The following is a 21,707-nucleotide window of genomic DNA, read 5'->3' as shown; positions in this document are numbered from 1 at the left end:
CTTCTCCAACACGCACACACACCAAAATACAAATACAAACGTTGAAAACAGTTTAAAAGAATTTAATTGGTTTGTAACTTCTTTACAACTCGATTTCATTAATAACAACTATACATACAAGTTTGCATACATTCAACCTGCACGTAGTTCTTTTTTTAAAAATAACTTATGTACGGGGAATACAGCGTTGGAATTTATCGTAACGGTCTGAATACAACAACAAATGTACAGTTTTTTCCCCCTTTCTCATGTATGGATAAAAATACGTGTGTTTCACGTTTCCGCGATATATGAATTGTGCCTCGGATATAAAACAAAGCTGAACTGAAAAACATGTACAAGTATTCTAAGTATGTTCTAAATATAAGCTACAATAATGATTACACACTAACATTATATGACTTACAATAAACCATAGGCAAACCCTATGTTGACATAATTATAGTCTACATTGATATATTAATTGATGACTGAATTTTTTTTCTCCTGAATCATACGGACGGCAGATTGGAATCGTGACTGTTTCCTTGATAATAACCTGGAGGTGTATTCTATAAACAAATAAAAACAATAACGTAGGTTTAAAATGCCGCACAAATTAGACCAGAAACACCAATACACAGTACAGAAGGTAACTGTCTAATCAGCACAAAAATTGTACGTTCGTTTGAGCTTATTGTGGATTAATGAACTTGACCATTGTTTTGAACAGGTTATTACTAAGTTTTTCAATACCGTAAATCCGGTTAACACTTATTTTCATCCGCCCACTTGACCTTGACAGATTAATGATTCGTACACAAAGTAAGGGTTAGGGTTGTTACTATACATATTCAAATCAAACCGTTGATTGTCAGCAAATCCTCGGTGGTGTAGAGGGTATTAAAGTGATGCACTGTAGAGCCGATGCTCCGAAATCGAATTCTACTCGTGCCTTCTTGAATTTTTTTTCCCTTAACAATTGAACAGAAATTTCAAGAGACAGAGAAATTTCATGTAAGAAAAGTGAACTGTCTTGTGAGAGCCACTGAGAGGAAAATGTCAGTTTGGCGGATGGAAACAAGTGACGACCCGTAAATCCTCTATTAACCACTCCTCTCCCCGCTTTTCAGGGAAAGACAGTTATAAAGCCCCTCCCTTCCCCCCCCCCCCCCCCTTATTCTTAAATAATACCGGATCAGTCCACGTAAAGTTTTACAGTCGTGGTTAATTAATACAAATTTTGCTTTTGAAAATTGGGCTACTACCATTATGTTTTTGGCACGAATTTTTTAGATTTGGTGTAAGTATTCAAATGTTTAGTTAGTCTATCGAACCCTTTTTTGTCAGTGATGAATTCCACTAGACCAAGGCGCACTGTCTTCTCCAAGGGTACGCTGTTGAATACGATTAGGGCCAACACCGTCACCTTTGAAAACAATTTTTACTGTAGAGCCCAGTGGCGCACTTTCAGAAAGACCTTTTTAATTACTACTTGTATCTCACGAAGTCTGTTTATGATGTCGACACCCCCAGACCTTAAAGAGTGTGTGTATTAAGTACCACACCAGTCGGCCATTGAACTGCTTGCTTGATCGTATGTGGTGTTGATTTTTTTTATCGATGTCCTTCCCAATTCTGTTTTTGCATTTGCATTTCTTTTTTTTATCGTTTCTAAAGTATTGTCATTCTGTTTAGTTGTATTACTAATTTTCCTTTTTTTTCTGGAACTCGTAGTGGAGCTTGCTCTGTGAGTGATCCAAGCCTCTTGGCGAAGTTTATAAATAAATAAGTATATATATTATACATCTTATGGTTTATTCTAGACAGTTCACAGTCCCTTATTTTTTCGTAAGATCGCCAGGATCGAGAGACTTGACAGTGGCCCGTAACGCCAAGTCTTCGAAATAAGGGACAGGTCACTGAAATGGAACAACGAATCGGGCTGATTCCTTCGACCATCATAGATTCTGACGTCATAGATTCGTCCTCCCCAACCCCTGGGGGAGTGGGTACTGAGCAATAGCCGTAGTGGGTCTAAGGGGTTGAAACATGTAACTCTCATATTTTTGCTTTGTCCGATGCTCGTGATTATTCATTTTCGAAAGTACCATATTTAGAACGAGAAGAAGAGATAACTGACCAATCAAACTTCGTAAACAACGTGACGTAATTTTCCTTCAGGTTCCCGCGCCCGCTTAAAAAAATGGCCGACAAACGGGGGAAAAACTCCCGAAAGCCGAGAAAGCTTTTAAAGGTTGAAACCAGGAATCTTACCGAAACACTGAGCAGGATATTATTGCCTTATCACCCGGGCCAAACGTAGCATTATGGAACCCACTGACGGCCTCGCAACTTCTTGAAGTTGTCACTTCAAAAACCGAGGTCTCGTTGACCCTATGCACAGTAAACTTATACTGCAAATAGGCTTTTGAAATTCTTATGTTAAAAGTCTGGAATAAACAGTGAAAAATATTTTCGAATAAAATTCATTAGCTGCGTATCGAAAAGTGTCCAAAACCTGAACCTGACATCTTCGCAAAAAGTGATGCTTGTAATGAATTTGAGAAGCATTTCAAAAGCTTAAATTAAACTTGGATGTTGTAGTCAAAACAATAGACAGAGAAGCCGTTTCTTGAAAATTTTTATTCGAAGTCCAAAAAGTTAATCCCTTAAGGCAATTCGGAAAACACTATCTGGACCGTGGATCCGTTCGAGCAAGTGAAATCGGCTAAGCACATGGCAAAATTTAACACAAAATCCATCTCACATCAGGGCACATTTTGTAATTTTTCTTTGGTTCTAAAGAGAAAAATTTATAAAACGTCTATAAAACATTTAAAAATACATAAATTCCCTTTCAAAAACGTAATTGTCTTGGTCATAGAGTGCAAAATGTACCTGAAAAACATCACTGCCTTGGTTGCATTTCAAAACAGACCATGCCCTCCGTCGTGAAGAGAAGATTGAATTCCTCGAAGGACGATTTCTTGATGAAAAGCTTCCCTTCCTCCACAAAAAGAAAGCTGAGCATTCTTTTGATCTTTCCCTTCCCACTTTTTGTCTTTTAACGATGTATTTTAAACCTTGAAATGCAGAACTTGTCTTAAAAACATCTGCATGGTGATCGCGCGGCAGCCATTTTGTTGAAAATGGATATCTGTCACTAAGGTTTGCAAATATGGTAAAAGTGAATATTCACGAGCATTGAACGCGAGTTACACTTTTCAACCCCTTATGAGTTTCTAATCTATTCAATAGACCTTATTTACGACACTCGCCATATTTGCACGCGCTTTAAGAACGTTAGGATAAAAGCTATGTCACGTGGTATTTCACGAGGCAAAAAAGTGATAAAATTTGCCGATACGAGTAATAGCGGCCGAGTCCGATTATTCTATCAAAACGAGACGACGATTTCATAATCATGCAAAATGTACATATCGAGTTTTGGCAGGATTTACGTCATTACTGATTGCCATGAGGACATCGACGGTCGCTACTGCATAAAAAAAAGGAACAATGATCACTTTCACCCATATTTTGACATTATCGTGTTTAAGACGAAAAGGTATTCATTTCCTGTTGTCTAGTATAGACAAACTCGACCGCGATTTCTTCCAATGGCAATTTTTTTTCACTTGTTTGCTCCCTGAGAAACCACGTGACATTGTTTTATCCCATCAGTCTTTAAGCGGGTGCTAAGATGGCGGGTATCGTGAATAAGGTGTATTACTACATTACCTGTCTTTGTGACGACGTGCCGTTCTGAAATGGAGTTAGGTTTGTAATGTGGGGCATCATCGATATAGAAGTTTTGGTGACGTTTTTGGAGCTCTTCCCTGTCTTGACGCTGTTCTTAGCTGCAAATACAGCAAAAAAAATACTTAATTTGAAGAAAGGTAAAATAGTTTCGATCATTGTGATTGCTACTGCAGTTGTACCGCTTCGTCACCATCTGGGTCAACTTCAAGATATGAGATATTGAGTAATCGTCAGTGACATGGGCAACAGTACTCGGAAGAAGAATTAGAGAGTTCTAAACTGCCTTTAATATTCCACAACCTTTACCATACATATGAAAAAGTTCTGACACCCCACACTATGTAAGTCTTTTTTGTACCTGTAAAAGCCCCTACATTGCTTCTAAATTCAAACCGCTTTATACGGACACCCGTTAATGTGAAAAACACTGACTCCGTACTCATTTTTGTTGTCGCTGATTATTGTTGTTGTTGTTATTATTAACGGAAATTAAAGTTGTTCGTCTTATCCTGGTGTGTTCCTTGCTCTCCAGCATGACGGTTTTGTACCAAATGAATGACAAGCTACAGACTGAGCATCTGCTAGCTGCCAATGGCCCATTCAGTCAGTATGGAGTAAACCCAGAACTTCTCTCAATGTGTCCAACATTTGACCTCTAGCAGTTGGTCATTTTGGAAAAGTACCACTTAAAACTGAATACTTGTTATAATCGAAGTGGCGTTTCACTTTGCTGTTGTGATATTGCACTGTACCTTCTGCTCCTGGTACATCGGGTAAATGTGGAAACTCGTTCTCTCCTCCTCCTCCTCCTCTCCCTCTTTCTCGTTCCTTTTCCTTGTCTTTATCTCTCTTCTTTTTGTAGTTTGACTCTAATGATGACCTCTCACTATGCCTGCTACCAAGGTCAAAATTGCTTGAAGTTCTCTGATCGTAATAAGATTCGCCCGTGGGATAAAGAGACGTACTGTGGTGATTTGGAGGAGGGCCACTAGTTTTTTTCGAGTAAGATGGAGGCGTTTTCTTTACTTTACTCTCATTTACGACCCTGAAAACAAGAACGCCGGAATACTAGTTTCATTTGCATGTGACTTAACCTCAAAGGGTACTGGACGCCGTTCGCTTGGTGATAAACAAGAATGATTTGTAAACAAATGAAGCTACAGGTGCGACAAACTTTTTATATAAATTGCTTAGAAGGTACTACTATCTACAGGTAGTTTTAAAGCTTTAACACTGAAAAATCTATTTAACAGTCAGTGCATGCTTTTTGGGCAGAGGCCAAAATAACCCAACTTTTACTTTTCAACAACTAAAACAAAGGAGATAACCAAAAGCGATGTTATGAACGATATTTTGTCAAGGAAAACAAACCAACTGCAACACAAATATTGCTCAATCGAAACAGCTTCGGTCATATTTAAAAATATATAACAAAAACAAAAAAGGACATGGCATTACATAATCAGTGCAGCTAGCAGGGTAAGAATGGGATACTGTGTTTTAGGCGGAAGGGCTACCGCGCGTAGCTAGCGGCAAAGCCACGAGGAATTCCATTCTTCTCGCGGCTTTACAGCCTAAGTAAAGGCAACAAAAGCACCCGTGGAATAAAGCAGTCATACGCGATGAATCCCGCCAGCTGAACAGGCTAGACGTTGAACTGTTGAGTGATGTTATGGGGCCAGGAGATGAACCGATTTCTTGCTCCGTTACATAGTACGATGACTGAACTTTCACGCAGACAGACTGGGAGAAGGGTCAAATATTAGCATACTGTAGTTTCATTACCTGAATGGAGGTGGTCCTGGCGGTGACTCATGCCGAGGTCCAACCACACCTAATCCAATGTTTGTCTTTGATAAACTCATAGCATGTGAACTAGTTCCTTTGGTAGACAATCCCTGTGATGTAGGGACAGAACCTTTTGATAATACTGTACCAGGGGGTTCTTGAGTGGGCGAGTTTCTAAGGGTACTGGCACTTTGTATAGGGGACAACTGTTTCCCGTGGGCGTGTCCAGTGACAAACGTATCGTGCTGGGCTGCCTGTGTTGTAGACGGGCCTGTGGTGCCGTATAACGTTGTGGGTATATTGGAAGTGGAAGCCCCTACAGTTGCATGAGGTTCATGAGGAGGTGAATTAGCTGTTGATGCAGCTGCCGTTACCTCTTGTGCTGACACAGACGATGTTGAAGGTAACAAAGGAACTTTTTTACTCGGTTTGTCTTGACTTGTACTCTCTTTATATTCTTTGGGGTCTTTGTGCTTTTTTGGTTCTCTTAACACTTCCTTCGTCTCCGATTTCTTAGACTCTCTCTCACGTTGCTCTTTACTCTCACGATGTTCCTGAATAAAGAAGAAAGTTTTTCTAGTTTTAGTGATCACTGTACAGTTTCCCCCTCCCCTCAATCCCGATCTCTTATGACTGCAAATTAAGAAACTCCTGAGTGAATCAGACTAAGATTTTGGGAAACTGCCTACTTACACTAGCCCCTCCCCGAACCCAACATTTTCAATTACGTGACAAGTTAGTGTTAACTTTGGGTCAAGGGTAGCCTACCATCATGCCCTCTCCCTTTGTCTCTATAATCTGTTTTCGAGAGGAGGTCGTTTTTTTTCCCTCTCGAGCCAAAGAAGCCAAGAAGCAAAAAAAATAATAACGCCTGATCTCAGGTTAGGTGAAGGGAGGTGTGGGTGGATAGTTTCCTAAAATCTTATTCACATCCAGATCAACAATCCTAACACAGATCAGGTACAATGTCACAATCTTGCAGGATATAAATACACACTGTCAAGAGTTCAATTTTTCTTGATACTGTAGATTTGCCAATAAGGTACATTATAATAACTTTTCTTTTATAAAATGGATCTGTAAGAGCGTTTACAAAGGCGCAAGTCATATTTTGTCTCTTGATTATGACAGAGGCAAATAGGAAGATCTGAATATTCAAATAAGATCACACACAGTGTTGTAGTACCGCGGTTAGGTTAAAACACACTTTATTCACGACCGTTACACTCCGAACTCAGAACGCTAACCGACCCGAATAAATTACAACACACGCTATCTATAGTACATGCAAATTACGTAATCCCCGTGTGTATCACATCACATTCATTCTCTCGCTTCTACGCGCTTGCATTAGCATTGTATACACTACATTCCCTTCTTTGATCAAATTTAGCAGGAAGGCAGTTTTAAAAGGCTGCAAAACCCTAAATGTTCAGCAAAAACAAAGTCTTTGAATTAAACTAGACAAAACAGGAAAAGAAGTCCTAAACATCCAGGACAAAGTCTTTATAGCGCGCAGGCTGTCTTATAGTTCGGGTCGGCCTCCGCACAGGCCTTTCCGCTGCGTTATCTTCCTTTTCGGTAGAATGCCCAGCTTGTACTTGGGAATTTTCAGATACTCCTGTAGTCCCTGGAATTCCGCTTGGCCCTGATACCTCTGTCGTCTCCGGAACTCTGCCTGGCCCTGGCTCATCTGTCTGTACTGTAGAACTTGCTTGTACCACTTGGTCTCCGTTGCCATTGGATACACCATCGTTGTACTTCTTTACGAATGCAGTGTTCCTTTTCAGTTGCACACCAGCTTCGTTCCTAAGCGTTACCTCTGTTCCTGTCCTCTGAACCACCTTGAAAGGAGCAGGGTTGAAGTTGGTAGACAGCTTGTTCGTTTTTTCGGCTTTCAAAAGTACTGTGTCACCAACACGTATGCTCTTGGGCGTGGCACCTCTCTTGAGATCTGCATAAGCTTTGCCCTTTAATTTACTTGACCAATCCCGCTCTCGCACTTCTTCGCCTGGCACCCCGACCGTCTCTCTCCTTAACTCTGGCAATTTGGACCTAACCTCGTGGCCAAACATCATGTAACAGGGGGTAGTCCCCGTCGACGTTTGCGGAGTGGATCTGTACGCCATCAACCATACAAGCAATTCAGTTCTCCAGTTCTTTCCTTCTAAATGTGCAATCTGTAGACATTTAAGTAACGAGCGAATTTGGCTTTCCACCTCTCCATTAGCTTGAGGCCACAACGGCGTCGTTTTCCTGTGCTCAATACCATTTGCGCGTAAATATGCTTCAAATTCTTCGGATACGAACTGGGGCCCATTATCTGTCCTTAAAGAGAACGGAAAACCGAATCTGGCAAACATGGGTGCAAGTGCTTCGATGACCTTGGCACTTGTAGTAGACTTCAGAATAGCAACTTCTAAGAAACGACTGTAGTAATCGATCACCACCAAAATACTCTCTCCTGTGGGTAGGGGTCCCAGCAGGTCTGCTCCACAATCCTGCCAAGGAGCACTCGGAGGAAGAACGCTGGACATCGGCTCAGGAGGGTTAAATCCAGAAGTGAACTGGCAGCCATGACAAACTTTACAAAATTTCTCAACTTCCTTGTCCATTCCCGGCCACCAAACTTTACTACGGAGCCGATACTTCGTCTTCACTATACCCTGGTGCCTTTCGTGTGCCAGCCGCACCACCCTGTCGCGCAGGAGCTTGGGAACCACAATCCTTGTGCCGCGAAGCAATAGCTCACCATAGACGCATAATTCGTCCTTGACTTGTGCATACGAGGGAAGTGTACACCGGTCCCAGTCCCCTGACCTCACGCAACTCTTTACTATCGTCAATTCTTCGTCAAAATAGGAAGCTTCTTCAATTTCTGTAGGTGATAGAGCAACGGGTTTACAGCTTATAGCAATGGCTCTGACAAAGTCGTAGTCTTCTCCATGGTCCACTTGATCCAAGGAGTTCAAACGGGACAACGCGTCGGCTATATTTGTCTTCCCTGGGCGGTACACCACTTTAAAATCGTACCCTTGTAGTCTTAAGACCCATCTCTCTATTCGGGCGCAAGGCTTTGAAGTGCGCGAGTAGACACGCTCTAAAGGCTTGTGATCTGTTTCCAACTCGAAGCTCTGTCCGGAAACGTACATGTTGAACCGTTCACACGCCCAAACCAAGGCAAGTGCCTCTTTCTCTGTTTGGCTGTAGCGTCGTTCCACGTCAGTTAGGCTCCTCGACGCGTAGGAGACAACTCTCCACATTCCCCCCTGCTGCTGGGTGAGAACTGCTCCTAATCCAACTGGAGATGCATCGGCAATGATTCGCGTTCTGCAGCCAACCTTAAAATAAGCCAGTGTCTCTGCCTGGGTGATTAGACGCTTCAGTTCCTCAAAGGCTGTTTGTTGCCCTTTACCCCAGTGAAACACGATGCCCTTCCTGGTTAACTCTTGAATAGGCTTGGCCACGGACGCCACGTCAGGCATGAACTTAGCGGAATATTGGACAAGACCCATAAACGATCGCACTTCACTTGCGTCTTTGGGAGATCTAGCATCTCTTATAGCAGCAATCTTCTCTTCGGATGGGTTTATGCCGTCACTAGTCAGCTCGTGACCAATGAACGTAAGCCTTGACAATCTAAACTCGCACTTGTCTCCGTTCACCGTCAACCCCACTTCACTCAGCCTATCTAACACCGCAAAAAGACGCTTGTCATGTTCCTCCACGTCACACCCATGAACAATGAGATCGTCCGCAATGTTCGCAACCCCAGCACAACCCCTTAACACATCTCTAATGATCTGCTGATATTTCTCCGGCGCCGACGTTACGCCAAACATCAACCGCTTGTAACGATAAAGCCCTCGATGCGTGGCAAAGGTAGTGATGTGGCGACTTTCCTCACTGAGTAAAATCTGGTGAAAACCCCACTTGAGATCTATCTTGCTGAACACCGTACTGCCATTCAAGTCGTGTAACAGCTCCTCAACGGTTGGAATTGGGTGACGCTCTCGGACGATTGCTTCATTTGCACGACGCATATCAACACAGACTCTTACGTCGCCATCGCTTTTGGGAACCACCACCAACGGCGAAATCCATCCTGACGGCCCCTCCGGCACTTCCTCTATAATGTCAAGCTCCAAAAGTTCATCCAGCTTTGCATCCACCTTCTCGCGTAACCCGAACGGTATCCTACGTACATGCTGCGCTACAGGCTTCACCGACTCATCAATGTGTAGCTTAAGCTCGTAGCCCTTCAAAAGACCAACACCACTAAACAAGTGCTTGTATTTCTCTCTGACATCCCCGTCCGATCGCCCACCGTCAACACTGTTTGTCTGAAAAGGACCAATACGCAACAGGTTTAGCGCCTCGGCAGTCTCTCGGCCCAACAGCGTGCGACCATCGCCTACAACCACCACAAAATCAGCATTACTTCCGTTTTCAAACCCAGCCAGCGTGACATCTGCCGTGAACGTTCCTAGGGTCGGTAAAGGTTCTGTACCACCATAAGCAAAAAGTTCCTTTGCAGATTTGCGAGATTCACAGTTAATCCCCTTTTGCTTTAACAACTCCCAGGTCTGCTGGCCCATAACATTACATGAAGCTCCCGAATCAATGAGAACATCGGGTACGTCTACACCACCAATGACCAGCGTTACCAAAGCGCCCCTTTGTTCCTTGCGATCATTCACCTGTTCCACTGAAAAGGCATAATCGGGACTTTGCGAATGACCTGATGCAGCGAAATCTCCTTTGTCTTCCTCTCCAGGGCTAGGTCTTCCAGTCACGAGGTTCGTCTCTCGCCCTCCGCGTCCGCGTCCACCTCGACCCAGTCCACCAGCACTCCTGCCTCCTCTGCCGCGTCCGCCTCTACTACTCTCAGGTCCTCTAGATCCCGAATGGGTCCTGCTTAGCTGATGGAGTCGAGGGCATTTAACTTTGAAATGGCCTGTTTCGCCGCACTTCCTGCAAGTCTGACCACGCGCCGGGCACTTTTTGTCTTGACTGAAGTGTCCTTCTTGTCCGCAGCTAAAGCACGTCTTTGCTTTCCTGGGATTTTTGTTTCCATACAGCCTGCCACCCACTGCATTGACCTGGTTATCTGCTTGGTCGGTACTGTATTGCTTCAGTTGTCGATCAACCGCTTCTTGGGATCTTGCAACACGCAACAATTCATCTAACGTAACAGTTCCTTCCTTTTCCAGAAATTTCCGGCGTAAATGGCTCGAATAACACTTGTCTATGAGCTGATCGCGAATGTAGTCATCCTCGCCGGCGCCAAAATCACAAGTCGCTGCTCGCTGACGCAATCTACAAACGAACTGATCAACTGTCTCTCCGATCCCTTGCGAAATTTGTCGAAACAAAATGTCTCTCAAAGGGAATGTTCGCCTTTGGCACGAAATGGTCGTCCAACACCTTTAACGTTGCTTCAAAACTTGCATCTCCACCCTCACCAGCTAGTGTGAAATAAATTTCTTGCACATCCATACCAGCGACATGCAACAGCAAAGCACGTTTTTGAGCGTCGTTCGATACACCTTTCCCGGTCACATACAAACTGAACGCTCGCTTCCACTTCTTCCATCGCTGACTTAAATTGTGCGCCTCTCCTTTTGGATTAAATGGTTCCAATCCACTGACATCTAAAGTAACAGAAGTCATCCCAGAACCGCCAACAGCACCGCTCGTAGTACCGCTTGTCGCGTTAGTTTCGCCCGATCCACCGCCTCCCGGCATCGCTGAAATAAATCCTTGACGAAATCCTCGACGAAATCCACAGCGAGATTTTCAACGAAACTCTTGAAACCCTCGGCGAAATCCTCGAAATATCCTCGAAATATCCTCGAAATATCCTCGTCGCCAATGTAGTACCGCGGTTAGGTTAAAACACACTTTATTCACGATCGTTACACTCCGAACTCAGAACGCTAACCGACCCGAATAAATTACAACACACGCTATCTATAGTACATGCAAATTACGTAATCCCCGTGTGTATCACATCACATTCATTCTCTCGCTTCTACGCGCTTGCATTAGCATCGTATACACTACAAGTGTGACTGGAGTAATACTCACATACGTGTATTTGTGTTCTTCTTACCTTTTCTTTTTCTTTCCTCTTTTTCCTTCGTGCTTTTTCTTCAGCACTTTCATCTTTAGAGTCATGTCGTCCATTAATTGACCTCAGAAGCGGATTATCTGCAGTTTCTCTTGTTATTTTGGCTTTCAATTCTTGAGCAAACTTCTCACAAAAATTGTCTTTCTTAAAAAAGTCATGTTTTAGTAGCTGTGAACATAGAGGCCTTTCTGCAGGATCCATCTTGAGACACAGCTGCAATAAAACGACTGCATATTAAAGTATACCATTTTTACTGCAAAAATAAATAGGTTCATGGTCTATTAAAAGCTACATTGTACCAACAAACTTTCAATCAATACTCAAGGCACTTAAAATACCAACGATTGACATCATGATGATTTTTTTTTTGTCGCTTACAATCAGCAACTATGATCCAGCTAGACTGAGGTATTACTTAAGAGCAAAATTGCTTTACTAGAGAAATTTGAGACTCTTTCTTAATTTGTCCTAGGCAAAGGTGGGTGGGTGGTGGCATATATGTAATCTGATTATTATTACATACTGTAGTGGTCAGGGATTTCATAGGATAGGACAATTCAGGGTAAAGTTCTGACGAGAGGAAATTAGAGTCCTCATTAGAATAGACCTGCAATAGGTTGACAGCAGGTAAATCAAAGGTAAAAATAAGTCACCCGGGCCCTAAAAACACAAAACAGAAACCAATGGGCGCTTTCCATTCAGCCCAAAATTCCGGAAATTTGTGTTCGAAATCAAATAGAAAGGACCATTTTGGTTTGGTCCGACCAGAATATTTGGACCACCTCTGAAGGTGGTTCACTTTGACCGGTCTGGTCATTTCGGTCGGTCAGACTGAAATGCCCCCCTCCATTTGATAAAAATGTTGTCCCCAGTACTGCTCTTTTGTATCATTCTTATAAGAACAATAACCAAATGCACAGTGGCTTGGGTCTGGTCTGTACAACCGGAATGTACCATTGCGTACGTAGAATTTCCGAAATTTCAAACCTGAATTTCTGTTGAATGGAAAGTGCCCATTGTTGACTATTATTATACATTGTAGTCACCATCTGTCTTCTCACTGGCTAAAAGCCTACAGTTAATTCTGGGAAACCGTGCAACCTACAGATTATTCACTAATCTGTACCTACAGATTAGTGAATAATCTGTAGGTTGCACGCGCAATGCATGATTTCCAAGAGCAATGTCAAGTGCACGGACAGCAAAGTAAGAATGGCTTCTATAATAAAAAAATAAGAATGGCTTGTATAGTAAAACAATTATTAGATTCAGTTTATGTGATATCCGGAATAAACAAGGTCTCGGTTACCTCGACCTTGATTATTCCGGATATCACAAAAACCTCATCCAATAATTGTTTATAATCAACATCTTATAACAGAATGTGAAAAAACACACCTTTAGTATGTCAATGGCAGCAGAAGAAACTCGGTGGAATCTTTTCTCAATAGGTTCTACTTCTTTCACCTCAGGCAATTTCATGCCAACAAAGAGTGGATTTCTTTGAAAAATTTCTCTGTGTCTGTTTGTAAGATTTCCTGTAAATAAATAATTACACCAATTTTAGTACAATCAATGTTAACTTGGAGTACAGCATTGAAACAACTCATAGGTCCTCAAATGTACATCAAACATCAGATGACTATTATCACCCATCACTGATCTAAACTTTGCAGACGACATTGCTCTTTTTAGTGATCAGTTTCAACAAGTACAAGAGCTACTCAGAAATGTTGAAGAAGCATTGGCCAAGGTTGGTCCTTGACAAAATGCAAAGAAGACAAAATGCGTGTTCTTTAACCATCATGTTGATGCTGGGCTCAAAATATGAGACACCAAAGTCATTGAACCTGTTGAGAACTTCAAGTATCTGGGTTCAGGTTTCAGCTTAGATAGCTTGCAACAAAATAAGAAAAGTGTGGACCTCAAAGCTGCCACAAAGATCAGACTGTTTAAAGCAATTGTGGAGTCTGTCTTACTCTATGGAAGTGAAAAGTGGACTGTGACTGTGTGAAAAGTGTCAATCGATGCTACACTAGAATGCTGTGAACAGCCTGAATGTGCACTGGCAACAACATAAGAACTACTAGGAACTATACAGGAACCTCCCAAGAGTTATTGAAACAATTTGCGCGAGAAGATTAGGATAGCTGGCCACTGTGCTCATCACAATAAAGAGACTGCTTCAAAAGTCCTGCTTTGGGAACCCCAACATGGTCATCACCCAAATCGAGGTAGACAAAGAATTACATACAGGTTGTGTGGAAAGATTTTATTATCTAGAGCAGTTTGGGATGATTCCTGGCCTAAGTAAGTTGGTAAGTATTATCACCTCACCATGCCCAGCGATTATTGTGGACAGAAATAAGACTGTCAAAAGAAGGAAGAAAATATTCTGGAGATATCATTTTGTTATGATAAGATCATAATTATTTTTAATGTGTGTTTATTTCAATTTGTATTTTCATTTTTTGAGGATTATCTACTTACCAATCTTAGTAATGATGTGATACAACTGGTCAATATCTGAATCCCCTGGGAATAATGGCTCCCCTGTTAACATCTCAGCCAATAAGCAACCCACTGCCCATACATCTACAGGCCTGTACAGGAAAAAAAAACATACATTATTTTGTATTTCAAACAGAATTTCTGGATAACAAAACACTTAACTCTACATAAAAATCAATTTTCAGTTTAATTCCTTCTTAAGAGGGCTTGACTACTATTTTAATTGTGATTTGCGATAAAAACCCCTTTATAACATTGTTTAGCCTGCGAGCAAGCTCTTTGGGGCACTCTGATGGTGGGGTGGGAAAAGGAAGGAGAGGTTGCAACTTACGTGTCTGGAATTTGAATATCTGCATTGAAAAAGTCAATATGAAATGCTGATTGGCAGAGATGACGTATGTAATGATGTCATTACCCTTGGCACCTTATTTTCAATGTTCGTTTATATTTGGGACTGTTTCCACTTTGCATGATTGGCGGAAATCTAACACCTCTGTCCTCAGTAAACATGGAGCTAAAGGGGAACTGAAGGTGGAATTCAGATTTCAGAGATGTAGTTGCAAGCTCTTCTTCGTTTTCTTGCCAGAGCGCCCCGGAGAGCTTGCTTGCATGCTAAATATTGTTTAGATTTATAGCACAAAGGCTAGAGAGGCCAATTGTCATCAAGGCTGTGCACTAAGAAAAATTGAAGGGAGTAACCACCATTCTAACCTGTGAAATCAAGGGTTTCCAGCATGGGATTTATTAGTTGCCCAAGAGCATAAGAAAGGCACCAGGGGCCATCAGGCACTGCTAAAAAAAGCCTGACCATACCCCAAAACAACTTAGGAAATGAACATTTCATTTCAAGGATCCATAACATATAATGATAATGGTCCTGATTCAAGAAATCAAACCTTAACCCACAATGATGGAAGAGAAAGACCCCTACTTTTACATTATTTTTACTAGAAATATAACTTGAATAAACAATTATTCTGTAAATTGATGTTTACCTTCCATATTTAGTATCTCCAACAAGGAGTTCAGGAGCTCGGTACCACCTGGTAGCTACATAGTCAGTGTAAACTTCCCCTGGGCCAGTAGCTACAAAAATTAATATTTATTGATACACTTTAAGAGAGACAACTCTGTAAAATGGACACCTAGGGTGCCTTTCTTTACTTTATTTGACTCTCTATATGACAGACATCTCTCTAAGATGGACACTAAATGCCGGTCCCAAAGGTGTCTGTCTCAGAGAGAGTTAAGCACTAATATTTCAAGCCACAACAAACATACCAAATAAAACGTAGATGTTCCATTCTTAAGAGAAAACTGAACCCTTTGGCTATTATATTTTAGTAAAATCCAACTAGTGGTCTATTATCAATGCTGTGCTCTGATTGGTCATGCTACTACTAGACTATATGTTACAGCCCACTAGTAGCCAAAAGCGCTGGCTTTGAAACCAAAACAATAGCAGCTGAATCGCATTTTGCTAGCTAAAGTTGTTATGTCTCCACATTTTTGACCAAATAGGTGGATTTTACTAAAATATAAAAGCCAAAGGGTTCAGTTTTCTCTTAAGAATGGAACATCTACGTTTTATTTGGTATGTTTGCTGTGTCTTGAAAATAATATTAGTGCTTAACTCTCTCTGAGACAGACACCTTTGGGACCGGCATGTAACTATTATTATTACATGTATTCTTCTCGCCCTCATGGCCTCTGAGTCAATAGTTGGCCTCATGGGCTATTAAATCAGAGCCTATTTGGGCTCAAGCTCGAGGAATAATTGTTAAATACACCTGCACATTACATGTAAGAAAACACACTTTACCACCATAAAATTTTACACATTATGAATAATTTTGTGCATCATGGAAGTCTCTTTTCATGAGTATACATATATTAAGAAGAACTTTGTCTTTTAACTACTGCAAATTGTTTTTAACTAAAACTTTGGTCAGTCTTATCAAAGTACAAGAATCCAAGGTTTCAGTGATGTCACCATCTGGAGATCAGTCACCGTGTCACAGTGACAAAGAGATTACCGCCTTTCAAGATTAGGCAAAACAAAAACAAAAAAGTTACAAACAAGCAGCAAAGGAAAATTTTCAGTGTAGTGCAAACTGCCCACTAAACATCCAGCAACTGGATGAACAACTAGTGCACATACACTGTACAAAGTGCATTTTAACAAATAATAATGTTAATAAAGTCTTACAAACCCCATTTGCCATTCATTATAATGCCTTTAACAGATATATACTACTCACCTAGTGTCCTTGCAAATCCAAAATCACACAACTTTACAACACCAGATTTGGATACCAAAATATTCTCAGGTTTTACATCTCTGTGGATAATCTAAAATTAACACAAGTTGTTATTTTTATTTATTCCTTTAAAAAGCAATTATTATTGTTTTATACACAGTGGAAGAATAAATAATATCAATATGTGGAAGTCACTTATGGCAGACAGTCATTTTTGAGAGCTGTAAAGCATATGGAGGTTCAACTATCTCTTATTGTGATACAAAAAGGCTATAAGGTTTATATAAATACAGCCTGTAGGGTGTAAAGAAAGTCAGTTTTAGGCCTTGCCATTTAGACAAGATGTAACTAGCATGTAATAGCCCAAAAGTCTTTTTAACTAGCCAGAAAAAAAAAATTTGATGACAAGGTTCTGTAACTCCAATTCCCCCAAAGAACTTCAACTACCCATAGAGCAAGTTACTCACTTATAATAAGTCAGATAGCAAAATTTGCTAGCATACAATAATAAAATCTGCTAGCTCCAGGTACCAGACATGACTATCTTTGGCTGCTGCATATGTGTACAAACAAAACTCAAACATTTAACCTGAAGATACAGTAAGTATTATACACTACACTGTACCTTTACTGAGAGCAAATCGTTGTTCTAGACTCCTCTAAACATGTAGCATGATTTACCTAAAAGGTGGTTCTTTTCATTGGGAACTGGGTATGCAAAGGAAATCTGCTAGGAATTTTGCATTTTGAGCAGCCTTATTTGTCCACTGGTTAATGAATGATCCTATGGCTGTATTCAACTTATAGATACATTGTACAGGTAAGTGGTGTTTTAAGAGAGGTACAATACCTGTAAGTTTATATAACAACAGAAAATTGGTTAACTATTTTAAAGGATATAAAAAAAAGTGAGGATGATCTTTGTGTTGGAATGTCCAAATGAGGTCAGGTATTTTTTTGTACTTACATAATGGTTATGACAGAATTCAATTGCCCTCAGCACTTGCCATAACACTTTTCTAACAGTGTTTTCATCTAGACCATTGGGATACCTCTCCAGCTCATCAAGCACTGTGTGATCCACAAACTCAAACACAAGGAACAAGCGTTTCTTGCGACGAAAAACTTCTATCAAGTTGACAAGGTTGTCGTGTCGTAATTGCTGAAATGTGAAATTGATTAGGTATTATTGAATCGACATAATGTGAACAATCCATTTTTGAACATACCTGTACAATAAAATTAACAATAACAACATTTTGCAACGGTTACAGCTGTAACCTTCGTTGAAAAGCAAGGGTTTTAATAGTTTGACCTCAACCTACAGTTATGAATTAAACTCTAACCACCTTGCAGCATTATTCAGACTGTACAGCAATGACCACAAACACTAGTGACCAGTTTGACGATTGCCAATTATATTTAATTGAGAATTGATTCAAAATTTTATCTGATAATCACAGCTAAGTTAAAAATAATAATAATCAGTGAGAGGTAAAAATACATAATGGTGGATCTTTTTCATTTCTTAAACTTTTACAATGGTGAGCACTACTCTGTAGAGTCTATTAAACCTTATAATCGGTGCTTATACTAGGGATATGAACAGATAATGCAACAAGCTTTCATGTATTTATATTTCAATCAGGATTCATTATTTAAGCCTTACGTAACTGTACCTAAACAAGATAAAAAAAACTTGCAGCAGTGAGGTTTTATAGAAATTTGACAGCTAAAATATATAACTAAGTTTACAAGAATATTTTCAACCTTATGTCGAAAACTCAACCAAAAAAACAATGAAGAAATCTCTCATCTCCTAGTACAGCTCAAACACATGTCAAAACAACAATGCACGTTGTAGCATTGGGGATGGAATTTATGTGTTCAATAAGAACGTATATTATTATTATTATTAGTAGTAGTAGTAGTAGTAGTAGTAGTAGTAATGTGGCTAAACCTAATTTGGGCAAAGTTAACCTGGAAGCAATGCTGATCAGCAGTTTCCCCAGCTATACTACGGGTGGCCCCATGCCTCTAGCAGGGGCACCTCGTGACTCATGTTACTTGCTTGCAGTTCTTCGCAAAGTGTTGTTGCAATAGCTTGCTGTCTGTGTGCCATTTTGTGCTTTGGTTTTTTGCCATCCCTCCCTCCCTCTTGACGTAAGGGCCAAGTAAGTATTGGTTGGTAAGTATTCCACCGAATTGTTCAGTGTGACGGTGCCTGGCGGGGGCCGCTTATTATTATTATTATTATTATTATTATTATTATTATTTTACAGTGACAGTATCAACATTAAATTAGCCTTCCCTTGTACCGTAAACTAATGTTCAATGACAGCATCATAGCTACATGTACTCATATGACTTCGAATAAGAAATACAAATAATTTGTATAGAACTTCAAAATACCACGCATATCATTCAGAAATTATTACATTTTACATTATTACTGTATAAAATTTACATTATGCATTAGAAAAGTTATTCCTTTTTGTGTTGAAAGATTATTAAGTTTTCCATTGAAAATTTTATTATATACTTTTTGCATCAATGTTATTACATTTTGCTTTAGTATGCAGCAATTCATATTGCATTGTACATTTTGCGTTGATGTTACATTTTGGAGTGATTATTACATTTTGTGGTGTAACATTGTCCTTACCATTGCCACAACTGATTGTCATTTCATAAGCTGCTCAATATACAGGTAGAGGAATTGATAAAAAAAATTGCCACTGATTATGCTTATACTGTTAAATGACGTTGAATCTGCGAAAAGTTACTTTTAATTTCTGTACAGAGTTTTTAGTGATGTTGGAGAGCATTGAACAGTAAACCTTCACTCCTCATTTGAAAAACTGTGTATGCAAACTGTTTTCATGCAACCATGTACATAAATATAATCATTTTGGCTTCCAGTATGGCCTCCATGTCATGTCAGTGAATTTTAATTTTTCAGTGTTGGCTTAAGATTTTTTACCTAATGACATTATATTTCAATACAAATTTAAGATTTCAGATAAGCTGACAATATCATAATAATACATAATTAATTAGTTTTCACTCAAAAAATTAACGAAAATAAAACAACAGACGTGTTCAGTGCACAACCCTCAATCGAAAAATTTTACGTCATCTATCAGATGTAAGAAAAGAAAATAAATGTTGTATAAAAACTGAGGTAGAAAAAATCTAACGTTTAATTTGACGAAAACGTTTGTATTGTCGTGTTACCTGAACTGATGTAAGGGAAAAAAATTAACCTTACTACTGTCATAAACTGATAAATATTAAGACAAGTCATAATACACAATCACCAAACTTTGGGAACAAACTGACAATTCCCTTTCTTAGCTTACAGCAACAAACCTTCCGCTCCATGACACTCAGCAATAATTAATTGAGTACAATGCAATATCTAAATAATAAGCAGGAAATCCACAAGTTTGAGGGGCTATTAACGATCATTACCTAACAGTATAGAGAAAAATTTTCAAAGCGAATCTTTCGCTTCAGAAGAAGCCAGAGATCCAAGGATTCAAAGGCAAAACACCTATGACGCTTAATAAAATTGCCAAGTTGGTAAACAAACAAGCTACAGTTCAAATATCGTGTATTTTCTTACAGTAAACACGGTTATGGATAGCTTAAACATTATGATCCCATTGAACTCACCTTCAGCGTTCTTATTTCTCTTAGAGCGATTTTCTTGACCATTTTATCGTCTTCAGACTCGATGAATTTCTTGATCGCCACAATTTGGTTGGATTCTTTATGCCTACACTTCATGACCATACCATATGAGCCTTCCCCGACCAAACCTAAATTCTCGTACTTTTCCATGGGACAAAAACAGTGTCAAGTCGTTTCCATGCACTCAGTAAAATCTCCACTCAAAAACTTTAAGAGGATGAGATAATAAGCCACATAAAAAACACATTTCTTGTGTACGAACAATCAGCAAGCTAGATGTGATTTCTGGTTTCGAATGACTGATGAAACCTTGCTAATGGCGCTAGCTTCTTTCGCTTAATATGCAGACCTTCCGAATACTTCAATAAGTCACTGTTTTCCTTTCACGCAGTTTCATACCGTATTTTAAGGACGAAACTAGTGGAACCATTTAATTGTGTCGTACGTCGCTCGTTTGAGAACAATGGCAACGACAAAATTCCTTAGTTAAGCAATACGCTTCCCGTTTATACGAGACGAAACGAATGCAGGCGGGCTCGTCGTCAGGTAAAATAACACTGCTTTAAACCTGTGTCTCTGAAACTTCTCCAAGGAGTGCTTCCCTATAAGCTTAATTAAGACACGATTCCAGCACCAAAAAGCGGCCAACCAAGAAAATGTTCGTAGTAGCTTACTACAACTGTCTTCCTTGTTTAGTTCTCATCCAACAACATAAGACTTTCCTACTGATAATCCATCGAAAAGTATATCCTGTTACTTTAAAAATTCCACTTTCGAATAACAATGATTATGAACCAAATGCAATGAAGAATATGAACAGTCTCTTTATCGATCACAACCTTTCCGCCATTACAAAGCTTTATGTTCCTCCGCATGACCCCTCAAAATGGCAATTTTTGCAATGTTGCCATGGAAACCCGTTTATTTGTCACTGCCTCGTGCCAGTCTCTGTAAGACAGCTCTCGCGCGCAAATATCTTTGGGAAGAAAACTATTCAGTTTTCACTAAATTCATCACGCTTAATGGACACCCCATTAATACAGACACTTTCTATTCCCCGTCAGTGTCTGTGTTAACGGGGTTTGATTATATGTAAAAATTCAACGAAAAAATTTATGCAGCTAACAACACTCCTGAGTCCTAACAGTAGTTTTGGAAGCGAGGACCTATTAACATTTCTGCAAAGTCTGTCCCCTTAAATGACATATTTCTCAACGCGACGAAAGGAACGGAACTGCAAAAAACGGAAGGGGAAGCTATTTTTCCCTTTTATTCTTGATTGATCTGCCAGAATGTTCACGGTTACTTCTCCTGTTTTCAGCCAATACTTATCTGCAGATGCTTAGGGGTAGGCCTTTCCTAATTCTGCTCCGAAAAAAGCTAAAAAGTTGCTAAGAAATATGCCAAAAAGTTGCTCAAAAGTTGCTCAAAATTGAAAAAGTTGCTCAAAAATTTTGTAAAGTTGCTCTAATATTTTTAAGACAGCATGTCTAATTTTAATAACAATTGCTTTGTAATCAACATTAAGGTACAACTAAGTAACTAGTTACAACAAATTAGGCAACCTTTAGTTG

The 21,707-nt window shown here is 40.0% G+C and overlaps 1 protein-coding gene across 1 annotated transcript; it reads right to left on the bottom strand.

Annotated features, from left to right (window-relative positions):
* Positions 1-46: 46 nt before the first annotated feature.
* Positions 47-21,007, bottom strand: LOC140948667 (uncharacterized). Its single transcript, XM_073397936.1, has 11 exons — positions 20,116-21,007; positions 17,405-17,599; positions 16,438-16,528; positions 15,172-15,262; positions 14,156-14,268; positions 13,064-13,203; positions 11,648-11,878; positions 5,530-6,086; positions 4,497-4,789; positions 3,724-3,842; positions 47-551 (listed from the first exon to the last, which is right to left on the bottom strand). The coding sequence occupies exons 1-11, from the start codon at positions 20,281-20,283 to the stop codon at positions 492-494; spliced, it is 2,058 nt and encodes a 685-aa protein (XP_073254037.1). The 5' UTR covers positions 20,284-21,007; the 3' UTR covers positions 47-491.
* Between the last annotated feature and the right edge of the window lie 700 nt (positions 21,008-21,707).

The sequence above is a fragment of the Porites lutea genome, chromosome 9 (genome assembly GCF_958299795.1).
Source record: "Porites lutea chromosome 9, jaPorLute2.1, whole genome shotgun sequence".
Taxonomy (NCBI): domain Eukaryota; kingdom Metazoa; phylum Cnidaria; class Anthozoa; order Scleractinia; family Poritidae; genus Porites; species Porites lutea.
The sequence above is the reverse complement of the archived record's forward strand: the minus strand, read 5'-3'. Positions and strand labels throughout refer to the sequence as shown.